The 13,315-nt window shown below is 41.9% G+C and overlaps 1 protein-coding gene across 2 annotated transcripts in view; it reads right to left on the reverse strand.

Moving 5' to 3' along the window:
* Positions 1-13,101, reverse strand: part of LOC103369631 (probable E3 ubiquitin-protein ligase MID2) — a 76,736-nt gene extending 63,635 nt beyond the window's left edge. For both annotated transcript variants that reach the window (XM_008298386.1, XM_008298385.1), the window contains exon 1: positions 12,208-13,101. In XM_008298386.1, coding sequence (XP_008296608.1) covers positions 12,208-13,047 — 840 coding nt within the window. In that variant the 5' untranslated portion in view covers positions 13,048-13,101. The remainder of the gene's footprint in view (positions 1-12,207) is intronic.
* Between the last annotated feature and the right edge of the window lie 214 nt (positions 13,102-13,315).

Genomic DNA, 13,315 nt, shown 5'->3' on the forward strand with positions numbered 1-13,315 from the left:
CACATGCTGGAAATCCAAGCTCCAGCAGACTTAAGGAAATAAAATAAAAAAAATCTTATGGGATGACAGCCCAAGTGCAAAATCACATAACCCTAGCTGTGGCTCAGCTTCACTGCTATGCATCGCTGATTTGGCCAGACACCAGAGTTATAGAGCTGGGAACCACTCTGGACAGCGTCTGCAATGGGCTAGCCGCGAATACGAGAGACACATTCCCCGCGTTCCTGCAATTCTGTGTGGTTGGCTTTCTGCCGTTAATATCTGGAACAGACATTCCTCTCTGGATGACTCCCCGTGGAGCTGAACTTCCTTTCCGTAACCTTAGCTAACCAGAAACTTTCAGGGACCGTCTTGGAGATCAGTGACGCCAAAATTGGGTGGATTAAGTTTACAGTATGGACAGCAAATTAGAATTCAATGGCTTTTGTATTAAAACACATTTACATCTGACAGAAATTAGATTTTTTTGCCTGTATTCTGTACTCATACACAAGCAAAATTAAGCTGTCACCTGCAGAATTAAAGAAATAAAGCCACACAACAGATGTATTGTTTCTCTGACATCCTCTCTGTGAGGTTGAGCTATAGGACAATGAAGGTCTCAGTAATGAAAAGAAGTAATTGCATCGACCTAATGGCTTTTATGAGCACTGACAACGTTAATATTCCAAAGGAAGATCTCTAAATAAGACATACAGAGTTGCCTGCAAAACACCCAGCACTATTAAATACAGACAAAGCTTTGGTGTGTGTGTGTGTGTGTATACATACAGCGCATGTGGATGGACTTTTTAAAATATCAAAACAGGTCAGTTAGGAATATATATGTGTGCATTTACACAAACATAAAATGTAATTTTTAATGAAGAGCCTCATCTGTGTCTCTAGTACAAAGTGTGCATGTACACATCTGATGCATGTGTTCCAGAAAATATGAAAAAGTATTATTTATATCATAGATTCCACATGAATATATGGATGCAGCCTCCATGACTGTACTGTATGCATGACCTCAGGCACACATGAGGCTCCGTCTCAGTGGAGCTTCAGCAGACAGGGTGCTAGCTGCTGCTGTCACCACCACACTGACCAGAGAGGAGAGGTGATGTGTCCCTTTTTAGAAGCCATAAAAGAAGCCCTGCATGCTATTAAGCATGCATCAGCGCCCTCCTTTCTCATCGGCTTTAAGAGCCGGACATCGGAGCACAGCGCTGTTAACCTGTGTTCTCAATCTCACTGTCACGTGAAATGAACAAGCTCAGAGATAACTCAAGTCAGTTCATGGTCCTATTGTATTGCCCCTGCTCTCCTTTCAGCCCTTGCGGCAGAATCCTGTACAACATCGTATAAGCCTGAATAAGTTGTACATCTTCCACTAACCCTCAAACTCTGGCTGACGGCTGGATGTCTGGTTCCCCTCACAGGAGGCCACAGTTCAACTCTGGTCTGGAGTTCATGACGTAGAGAAATAAATCTCTTAACTACTGAACACAGAGAGGCACAGGTATTTTCTTTTCAATTTTGTGCCAAAAGCAATAGCTTTATTTTCCAGACAAACTGATTTTGTATTTTTTTGCTGCAGCTCTGATGTGAACATCAATTATGGTGAAAGAACAATCAAACTTGGTTAGATCCAAATCTTCTTGTGTTTCTTAATTTAACACCTAAATCTATGAATGATTTAACACTTCATAGATTTAAAAGGGTAACTTTACATAGCCTCAGAGCAATAAGAAAACAAATAAATGACCTGTGCTGTGAAGAAAATGACAAACAAATCTCAAGTTCAATAGTACGATACTGCAAAATTTAGAGACTTTGTTTTAGGTCTGTGTTTGTCTTATATACAGCACTACCTTGCTTACTATTTAACACGTGTCATTGTGTTGGGTATTGGTGCTCACGAGTATATATTTGTGTGCATTCTGAAAATTCACATGTATGTTGTAGGAAGCAAAAGATTCATAGGAATGGAATGCACTGAGGAACATTTTGTATCCGAGTTTGATGAGAAAAGTGTGGGAGTTTCTACGTGTTTAGAAATCAATTTCTTAGCCTTTAACCTTCCCGTCAAGATGTGCAAAGCACCTGATTCTCTTACTCACACAACACATTACCTGTTAGGAGTACCAGGAAGCTATGGTAATGTAAAAACAGAGGAACAGGGATCAGCAGCGCCCGGGGATTTTTTTTATTTTTATTTTTTTACGTTGGTGTGGCTGCAGGCGCTGAGGACTTCTGCTTACACATGAGCAACATTCTTGTCAAGGTTGGTGCACTCATTCACTTCAACTGTTGCATTTACTCAGAAGTTGAATCAGTGAAGAAAAACACTCCAACCAACAGCTCATTTTTGCCACTTAAAAAGTTAATACAAACCTTGAATTTGGAGTGGACAAGCATCTCCTGTGAGGCAGCTGTAGCATGGCTAAGCTGAATAAAGTCAGAGCTCAAAGTCCCTCTTGTATTGACCAAATTACACCTAATTTATTACTTTATTTCGTAAAAGAGTAAACAAGCTTAAAATGCTTCATCTGACGATTGTGAGAAATGCAGAGGCCGCTTCCCTTGTGGAGTCAGGTCTTGACGGGCAAATTACTGATGAATCGTTTTCAGCCACTGTTTTTCTTTGTATTAGAGCAGATGTTAGAGGAAGAGGAACCAGTGATAAGGCACATACTGTTTTATTTTATGCTATAAATGGCTAAATGAAATAAATTAACCCAATATTCCTCTAGATAAAGTCAAGAAGAATCAAATTTGATTCTTGATTCATCTTGATTTTGTCTAGAGGAATATTAAAATGGTTAATTTATTTCATTAAGCCATATATAATACTTATAATAAAATCCATGTAGGAGTCTTTTGTCTTATAACATACGCCTTCTATTGACTATTCCTCATTAAAGATATGGGACAAGGTAAGTTTAAAGATATGCTTCTTTTAAATGTAAATAGATTTTGAACATTTTCAAAATACTTGAGCCATGCTTTGGTTTCCCATGTATCTTTATCCGTGTGCTCATTTCACATTCCTGCAGCCAACGCTATAAATCAGCAGCTCAACAACTGTATATTCCAGCGCTCAACTTTTCAAACCAGAAAATCTTTGATGAGCACCTTCTGCGCTATTTCTCTCTTTTCAAATGTTCTACAATGCAACTGGGCCAGAATCAAATCTTGAAATAATGGTTGCCCAGAGAGAGAATATTTGAGCTTTTCAAAGGAATTCATCAGAATACCTGTCAATATTTCCTTTTATTTCTTTGTATCAGCACCTTACTGCCTTATTTTACTTGCTCCTCTCTCCTAGGTTTCATGATTTTGTCCTAAGCCAGCTGATTCCTGACTGACTGGCCTTCACAGAGAAGCCATTTTTCTCTGTCACAGTAATGGGATTGCTTAAGTCTGCTGAAATGTGTAGCCTTGCGGTGGAGGGATAAGAAACGCTGCTTCAGTGACTTGAAAGCAAGAAAAAAAAAGAAGAAGACAAAATGTATGAGATGATGTTAAACCAAGTGTGATTGTAAAGCAGATAGGCGAGACCGGTGTCTCACTAACTTGAATAGCTTCTCGTATTATGGCCTACATCCAGTTTTGGTCATTTGCTGCTCTAAACACCCAGTGTCATTGAACTCCTCAGCTCTCTGATGAAAGAGAATTGATGTGTTTTACATTTCAAGCAGTTGCAGCAGTGAAGCTGCTAAAAAGGAAAGCAGCGCTATTGGAGCCAAAACTGAAGTGGACAGAGCTGCTGCCTTCCAAAAATGAAAAAGCACTCCATTATGAGAACGTTGGACTATAAGTGACTATCACCAAGATGCCGTGTGTATGAGTAAAAAAAAATCAGGGGGGATTATGCAAATGAGACTCATTTTGCTACCAATTATCAACTGTAGTCTACATTGCTTGGTTCGCACCTCTGTTAAATGCAAAAACATATAATGAGAAACTAAGAAAATCAGGAAATCTTAGAGAATTAATAACCTACCTGATTTTGAAGCCACAATGTAGAGTTTACATCTATAGATGAATGAGGCAAAGGAGGAAAAAGATTTAAAGTTTCAGTCATTCAGGCTCAGATTTAGGGGCGGGGGTGTTTGCTAATGTAAATTCAATAGTAAGTCCCCTATTACCCTGCTGCTGGTCTACACTAACACCCCAGGGATATATTTGGCTCTTTAGCTGCTAAATGCTCCAGTATGTAACACGAGCTAAATGCTAACCTTGCACATCTGCAGTTTTTGTGCTGTACAGAGGCTTTATCAGGGCCTTTTTTTCTGCTGAAAACAGCTTCCACAACAATGAGCAGTAAAACGTGGGGCAAGCTGAGGGCAACTGTTCAAAGCCATGTGATAACGAGGCTGCATGTTGGTTTACCGCTATCAGTGACCCCTTTGTCACTATGCAGAGTAACTTCAATGATGGTTAGCTTTAAATTATTAATTAAAGAAGGATTAGAAACTTGAATATCTAATACTAAAAGAAAAACAAAGAAAGCACAAAATAAAGCCTCACATAATTATCTCCATTCAGTAGTTATAGGCAAAGCATCCAGTAAAACTGCATGAAATTCACTCTTCAACGTTCAGATAAATACAGCTGATTCAATGCTGAAAACTATGATTAAACTAGGATGATTGTTCCCTCGGTGCACCTCAGAGAATACTAACCACTGGGCTATTTTAAGTTTGGGGATGAATTAGAGGTCCCCGATGTCCTCGGGCCAGTGAAGACGTGCTGTTCATCTCACACTGGTGTCATTAGTTCAAACTAAGTATCTTCCCAGTGGCGACACGCTGTTCCTGCCTGGCAGCCTCACAACAACACGCAGAATTCATCACGCAGACAGCACACACAAAAGGGAAGTGTCTGCACAGTCACTAAAACATACGACAAAGGAGGAGACAGACAGCGACTCAATGCGCCTTTGTGTGACTGCATGTACATAGACAAACACCTCACGTCAGTGGATGTGCGTTCGGGGTGAAGAAATTCAGAAGATGGATGCTGACATTCCAGATTCTGTATAAATATTCCTGTTATGCTACTTTGTCTTGTCCATTGTCCCCACGAGCCAAAACAGCTTCTGGACAGTGCAGGTGATTTAACTGAGAGAGCTTTTTCTATGATTAAAATAAGTCTGTGTCATCAAGCAGTCACAATTTTACAAACCACCCAGAGACACTGAACATGCAGTTTCTAAATCAGGCCTTATAATAAAGTTCATAGACTTCGCGTGTCAACAGTTTCCTCCAACAAAGCCCCTCCCTTCCCCTCATATAAATGTGATCTGTGCCACGGATTGTTGCAGATTAATACCAGCAACTGCTTACTCATCAGATATTGCAGGCAAATAATGTGCCACGATGTAAAAGGTTGGAATCAAAATGCTTAAAAGCCAGTGGGGGAAAAAAAAAAAAAAAAACATCAGCATAACCAGATGACTTTCTACTGTTGATTAAAGTGTAAATCCTCTTATGTTGAGGTCTATTGCTGCCAGCGATCTGACTAAAATACATAAATACTAATGCGTTTATGGTCTGACATGCATCACGACAAACAATGTTATATATACACATGTATACGGCTACTGCAAAAATGAGGTCACACATTTTAAAAAGAGACACAGCATCTACAAAACTCATTCTCACATGGATGGATGCATTTTAAGTATGCATATATATGTTCCAAAAGTTGTATTTATCAGCTGCTTAGTTAAAATGATTTTCCCTGAGTGTCAAAAGTGTCAGAGGCTCAGCTAAGCTTTGCTATGCTGTCAGCTTCTTGCAGCTTTACTCGAAAATACACTCAAGCCTTCAAGTGCCCGAATTCCAGTTTTAAGCCTTGTAACAGGCGAGGAAAAAAAAAAAAAAGAAAAGAAGAAGAGGTGGCAAAAAAACAGATGAAAAAGAAGCATGGTATGGCCTTGAATATTTACTGCTGAGATTCAGTGTTTCAGAAGTTGACTGGTCTAATATCTAAAGTTCCAAGAGGCATTAACTCTACAATTTTATTCTTGTGAGTATGAAAAATACCCTAACACAATGTTTAGTCTATGATACACAGAACTCCCAAAATAAACACATTCTTTAAGGCTTGCAGACAAGGTACATATATCACATATTATATAATAGCAAAAAACTGATGTAAATTAGGAAATTGTTTAAAAATAAAAGCAACTGAATAAGTAAAGTATCCTGTAGAAGTTGTAGAAAAAACACAAACAGATAGTCTTTATGTAGCTGTACTGAATAGTGAACCTCAGTTTTACACATGATGAACGACTTGAGTTGCGGATAAACGCTGACAGATATAAACAGAAAATGCCCATAGGGTGATCTATACTTGATCTAGTTCAGTAAATCGTATGGGCCCTTCATATATCAATGAATAAGACACTATAGCTGTCTGAATTGAGAATAACATGGGCCCAGCTACGACAGTGAACTCTGTCCTCATTTTATGGCAGAAAAGTGAGAAGAGGCTTCCATTTATAATGTATAAACTGAATGGATAAATTTGTACATGGCTTTCAAACATAAACACAAAACCCAGAGATGAGTAATGTCGGTCATATCCCTCTGTCTGAAATGTATTTTATCACCGCTGACACTGAAGCTCTTAAAAGCAACCCTTTTTCTCTCCGCATAAGTTGTGCATATGCACGATGCAGCAGTTGCAACTGATTTGATAAGCTCTTTTTATAAACCACTAAATTTTTATGATGAGCTGGCGTGACATACTTTCACAACACATGCATGATGCATTGACGGAACGTGCATGTGTGCATGGTGAAGTATGGGCTCCAGTCCGTTCACAAAGACACACACTGATGCGTACTTCCTGATAACCACGCTAACGCACGTAGGCTGGAGCTGCGCGCACAGACACTAAAAGCTTTCTACTACATTCTTGGCGATTCTGTCAGCATGACTAAGTGTGGTCCATCTAACACTGTTCTTCAGATACAGCCTTGATTTCTAATGGCATCATACACTCAGCTCCCAATCACTCCTCACATGTTTGACCTCACAGCATCTGCTTTTGACACACATGTACACCCACACATGTGCTTGCAGGCACACACACACAAAAACCTGTAAATACTGCACAGTGGTGAACATATTTGAAGGCAATCATATACCCTCATGCACACAAACACACTGGAGGGCTGTGAGTCTTCCTCTTACCAGCAATATGCTACTGCAGTAGATGTAGGTTTGTGGGCGATTGAGGGCGGACAGGAGTGGTGTTACTTAAAACAAGACAGACTGGCCAGGGGCCAAATGAGGGAGAGGGATGTGAGAGAAAAACACAGTGACAGAAAGCAGGTGGGAAGGATAATGTTCGTCTGTGTGCTAAACTGACAAAATGAGAGAAATATAGCGGCAATGTGAGAGAGAGTGATGGAAACAGTGGGAATCTGTGTATGTGGGAAAAATGATGAGAAATTTGTGAGTGTATGAAAATTAAAGCGTTAGAAGTTGAGTACTTGACATTGCAGCCTTTTAATTTCCCCGAAAAATCGTTGCTGTTCTATATTTTGTGTATTTGCCCATGCCTGTCTGTGTGATAGGGAAGTCATAAAGCACTAGTGTGTTCACGGATGTGGATGTGATTAAATGCATAGAAATGTGTGTCTCGTGCACATGCACAAGCTCGCCTCTGGATTTAGCAAAGCAAAAAAGGGTGTAAATACAGCAGGAGTGGAGTCAGCAGCAGGAGCAAACATGATGCACAGAAAAAGTTAGACAGTGCCTTAAGGAGCTTAGAGGGGGGGAGAGTAGAAAATGTGAGGAGTAGGAGGGTGAATGAAGAAAACAGTGAGGATAAAGGAAAAGAAGCAGGGCTGGAGGGACTGAAGGGAATGAAGGGGGGAGAGTCAGAGAGCAAAAAGGTGGGGTTGGGGTGGAGTCGGTGTGCTCTGACTTGCCTCTTCATAAACAGGGATTAATTCAATAATCGCTCGGCGATGTTATGCATATATGTGAGACCTGGAGACCTGTCAAGACCTCAGAGACACGCACAAGTTACAACAAAATCCCACTGCAGTGGTGCGCATGTGACGGCTCCAAAAGTTGAAGATCCGGGGCTTTAAGTTTATCTGCTGCTTATTGCGGAGTGTCATAAATGTCAGCTCTGCTATAGGCTTTGCAACCATGTCAGCTCATTAGCACTCGATGCTAAAGCACACACACTTCAAACCCTCAAGAGCATGAGAGTCAGCAAATTAAGTGCCAGAAATGCAGTCGAGAAGAAGAAGAAGAAAGCTTATCCTTGTGATGTGATTCGTTTATCATCGTGTCTCCATTTCCTTCCGTCTTTGTCCTGCTTCTTCTTCATCTGCTCCTTGCCGTCTCTTTCTTCTTCTCTCTGCCTCTCTCTTACCACAGGAGGTCACAGCCCGCAATATATGAAAAACGGAGATTTCAAAGGGCAGCACCACTCAGCCACATGTTATATACAGAATAATCCACTATCTGACTATCTTACTGCTCTTGATGAATGCCTCTGGTCGGCTGTGAAAGGCTCGAGGTTGAGGCGCAGCTTCACTCAGTTACTTGACTCTTGAAAACTGGGTTGATTTATGACTAAACTGTGTAGCTGAGAAGTAACCAGGTTATCACTGTTCTGTTGGTCTGAACACATGTACACTCGCAGGTGGCAATTTTGTTCACCGGAGTGCACAATCAGTCTTTACCGCTCTGTTTCTGTGTGTGTATTCTCCTACTTTATCTTAATGTGCTTATGGCTATTCATTAGCAGCTGGTTAGACTGGCTTAGCAGTAAAAACAGGGACATGTAATTCTTAAACTCCTTAAAGTTAATGTTCCACGCGGTAAATCTGAAGAAAAATTGTGTATAAAGTGTAAAAACAACAACTTGACTTTTGGATGGCTGGACTGTTACCCATTCAGGGTCAGTGGTGGTTGAATAACTGCTCCGAGCCAAGAATTACTATTGAGAGTAACTCACTGATGCCTCCAGCTACATATTTACTATACAGACGTGCAAGCAATCTCATCATCTAACTCTAAGCAAGAAAAAGAATATTTTCCAAAATTCCTTTAACACAGAAAATGCTGGCTTGAATGCGAGCAGAAGTTCTTGTGCATTCATAATATTTGTATTCATACATGAAAATTAGCCTGAATGTGCAACCCTTAAGCGGTGACCAGTCATGATGGATGGGGTGAACTTTTCACCTTCAGTGTTACAGTTTATACCTTTCATTTCTGCGGTTTCATCACACATGCAGGGCTAAATTCCTGTGCTGAGTTTACACTTCAGCTTCTTGATTTTGTGTACCCAGCCTCTGAAAGTGGTTTGGAAAGAGGCTGCCACAAAATGTATCTAAATTACATTCTAATGAGCCCGAAACAGACACTTCCAAAGCAGCAGTTGATGAGATATTCACCGCTACAACAGAATGTATCTTAGCTAGGAGTGGTTCCAGTAAATCTGATTGTGTGAAAACAAAAATCGAAAGACTGGTACCTCTAAAGTGCAGTCTTTTATGCATATCAAAGTAAAAATACTATTACCGAGGTCTGCCAATTATAAGACACCAATTTCTATGCTTCTGAGCAAAGAGCTCTGCTTAACAGCTGCCTGGGGAATTAACTCACTTCCCTGCAGTTTCAGCTGCACCACATTTTGTCTTTAACAGTGCTGGAACTTGTTGGCATTTTCGCTCCTGAAATATCCACCCTTCTTGCCCAAGGGAAGCTTACCTTTCCTGGTAATGTGAGAGAAATCATTTTGTGACAGTGCAGCTCTCAGGGTACACAGCAGACAGAGGAAGTAATGTGAAAGGTAATCCAGAAGTCAAAATCAAAGAGAGTGAGGCAAGGGTCAAACTGAGTGAAATTACTTAGTGGTACTGACTAATGACCAGCTAGAAGAACTGACTGGGGCATTGCAAGACCAGTCAAGGACATGTTAGTTACAGGTGATTAAAGATGGAATCAATAATGTTCCGATAAATTTTGGACATAATGGGAAAAGGGGGGGAAGAGAAAAGAAAAAGCAGTGGAAGACAAACGCCACCTTCTGACCCACATCCCATGATTAGCTATGCACAAATTAGACTTCCTCCTCTCTGCTCACCATGAGTGAGAAGGAGATTATAAGTTAGCTGCTACTGCCACTGGTGAGCTGAGCTGCAGCTTGGAATGGGGTTGGTCTGCTCCTAGATTTGGGCTAGATTGGGGATTTCAAAGTCAAGAAAGTTCAAAGCCTTGGCTGGGGAACGTTCAAAAGAACCACAGCCAGCCATGAAGTGGAGAGGAAAGGAGGCGGGGGGGACAGCAAACTACTTACAGTAAACTCTCCCACAGCTGAAGAGAATGAGGTGGCTAACACTAGTGAAAATAAACCCTGCGCTCATGTGGTTTAAGTCAGCCAGAGGTGCTGAGCAGGAGTTTTTTGCTGACATGCTGGTGCAAAACTGAAGGCGGCAGCCAAAGTTTTGGTAGCGCAAATCATCAATAATACAGAATGTGGGATTGCATTTTCACTGAATTAAAATGGATGTTCTGAGCCATTGAGAACATCACGGCTGCTGCTGTTCACCTCAGAGACCCAATGAGATGGATTTTTGTTGCACATAGAACATTAACAATGTCTCTTGAAACGTTGCTAACATATTCTCACACCCACACTTTGTACTGCGGAGTGACACAAAGACCAAATGTGAGACCATTAAAACACATCCCTGTTTTTCTTTGTGAAACTGAACGTCCACCTACAAAACCACACGTCCAGTACAGCTCGCATTTCTGGTAGGGCATTCATTTCTTTCTGTGTCGACACAATGCCATTCATTCGGCAACAACAAAACCCGGGCAACACCCATGCACCCTGTGGACTAAAAACATCAATGAAATTCCCTTATTCTATGTGCCTGCAGAGATTTAAATATATGCACTTAAAAAAAAAAAAAGTTCATCTTCATAATTATACAGTATATCAATTAGTCTATGTACTGCTTTTGTGCTGAGGCACAGATCATCTATAACGAGAAACAGTCAAGTTATCTCCAGCAGACTACAAGGTAAATACCTGTCTGTATCTTGTTTGGTTCAGTGCCTACATTACCATGCACACCGATGCTGTGGCGTCTTCTTCTTCTTTCCATATTTTTGTTTCTATGTTTAGTGTTGCTTTCTATACTGTGACATATTTACACAGCATTATGGAAATCAAGGAGTGTCCCAATGCATTATCAGTGCAGAGCAGTGTATCAGTGCAGATCCACCCCCTGGCTTGTCCCCACTTATCTAAGCAACCTTCTCCTCAATGCTGTATAGATGTATGCTGCATGTTGCATTATGTATTGCATCTAACTTGTATTGTGTTGTTGCTTTTTTTATGCTGTTGTCTTGGCCTGGATTACAACTGCGAGATTTTTAGTCACATAAAAAAAATAAAATAAAAAATAAAAAATCGGATGCATTTCAAGAGGCATAAATACACAACAGACAGACACACGTGTGCATATGCTCAACACGCATTCATGATAAAAGTTTTCAGGCCAGCCGATGCCTGCTTACTGCTTTAGGGCTTTAGTGTTGGAATGAGCTCCAGCTAGTGCCTTTCTCTGTTGTTTTTCACCCTGATTCAGCAGTACTGGTCTTTACGCAGAGCCTCTGAAAGCTCAGTGGCCACAGGGAATGCCAGCTCATCGACTATTATAATGACGGCCCTCCCTACTGGTCTCCATCTGTCTCTGCCCTTCTCACCAACACACCATCCCAATTGTCTCCCCCTCTGTCTCCCTCTCTCTCTCTCTCTCTCTCTCTCTCTCTCTGTGTTTGTGATCTGTCTTTCTGTCCTTCTTACTGAACAAAGGCTGGTGTCTATGATGCAATTTTTTGGTGATGCTGAAAGTTCACAGTCAACAGAAATGCACATTCCCAAGGCAGGAATGGATGGATTAAAGATTTTGCTGTTTAGCAAATTGCGCACAAATATTATAATGAATGTTGCAGGCTATGTATGGGAACCGCTTTGTTAAGATGGGAGTAGTTTCAAAGCTTTGCAGTAAATCATCATTATTTTTCAATCAAATTGGTTGCGAGCTGTGACTTACCGTACTCCACAACACAGAAGTAAAACAGCATAAAATAGGGGCAGTACACAGAAGTTGCTGATGAAGACCTTATTGCATGCTTTGTAAACTAAAGGACATGGAGGACTAACCTTGAGTTTGTCAAAGCGCTCTGTGAGTGAGGACACCTGGTGCTCTCTGTGGCGTCCCACCAGCTTGCAGAGGGCACAAATGAGCTGGTCGTCCACCAAGCAGTACATGTTGACCTTCTCGTTCTCATGCTCCAGGCAGGTCAGGCCACGGATGTGAGTGTCTGGGACGGGCTCCACCAGACGGTGGCTGGTGAAGGGCTTCTTGTTCGGATGTGTTGCACGCAAGCAGCGGTCACAGTAAGATACCTCGCATGTGACACACGTCTTTACAGCCTCGCGTGGCGGATCCTGCTCGCAGAACTGGCAGCTGATTCGCGGATCCATCTTAGCAACAACAGCTGGGCTGTGGTTAGCGTTGGTGTGGTTGGTGTGATTGGCGTGATTGGCGTGGTTGGCGTGGTTGGCGTGCGAGTGGGAGTGGCTGGAGGTGGCTGGGCTGCCACGGGCACTGCCTCCACTTGTGCCACCACTGCCGCCAATCGTTCCAGCTATTGTACCGCTAATGGTGGCGGTGTAGGGCCGCTGCGGCTGCAGACGACGGCTCTCAGTGGGGGAATTGGGGCCGCTAAGGGAGGCCTTTTGAAAGCGGTCAATGATGTTCTGCAGCGTCACATTGCGCTTAAGGCCCTCCAGGCCGCGGTGATTCAGCGTGATGACGTAACGACACGTGGGGCACTGAAAGGCCGAGATGGATTCAAGGGGCTTGCTGGTGGAGCAGTGAGACACCAGGATGCGGTGAGCACAGTTAAAGCACAGGCTGTGGGCACAGGGCAAGAGCAGGGGATCTTCAAACAACTCCAGGCAGATCGGGCAGGTCAGCTCAGACTCCAGTGTTTCCATCTTCAGTTGAACCAATCTAAAGGTGACATCAAATCCCACGGAAGCTGGCCAATTACCTGCATGAAGAAAGAAAAGATATGTATTCAAATAGGGCTTTAATTAGCTGGTACTTTTGTTCTTGGGCTACATTTTATTGAAGAAATCAGCAGGAAAAATACATAACTCATCAGTTTGCACGTTCACCCATTTCTGATTTTACCTGAATCAGCTGTGAGATACTGGCTTCAGGAAAGATGGACTGGCCTGTGCCGATTAAGCAGATCCACCC

Source organism: Stegastes partitus, unplaced genomic scaffold, assembly GCF_000690725.1.
Source record: "Stegastes partitus isolate 25-593 unplaced genomic scaffold, Stegastes_partitus-1.0.2 Scaffold1312, whole genome shotgun sequence".
NCBI classification, from domain to species: domain Eukaryota; kingdom Metazoa; phylum Chordata; class Actinopteri; family Pomacentridae; genus Stegastes; species Stegastes partitus.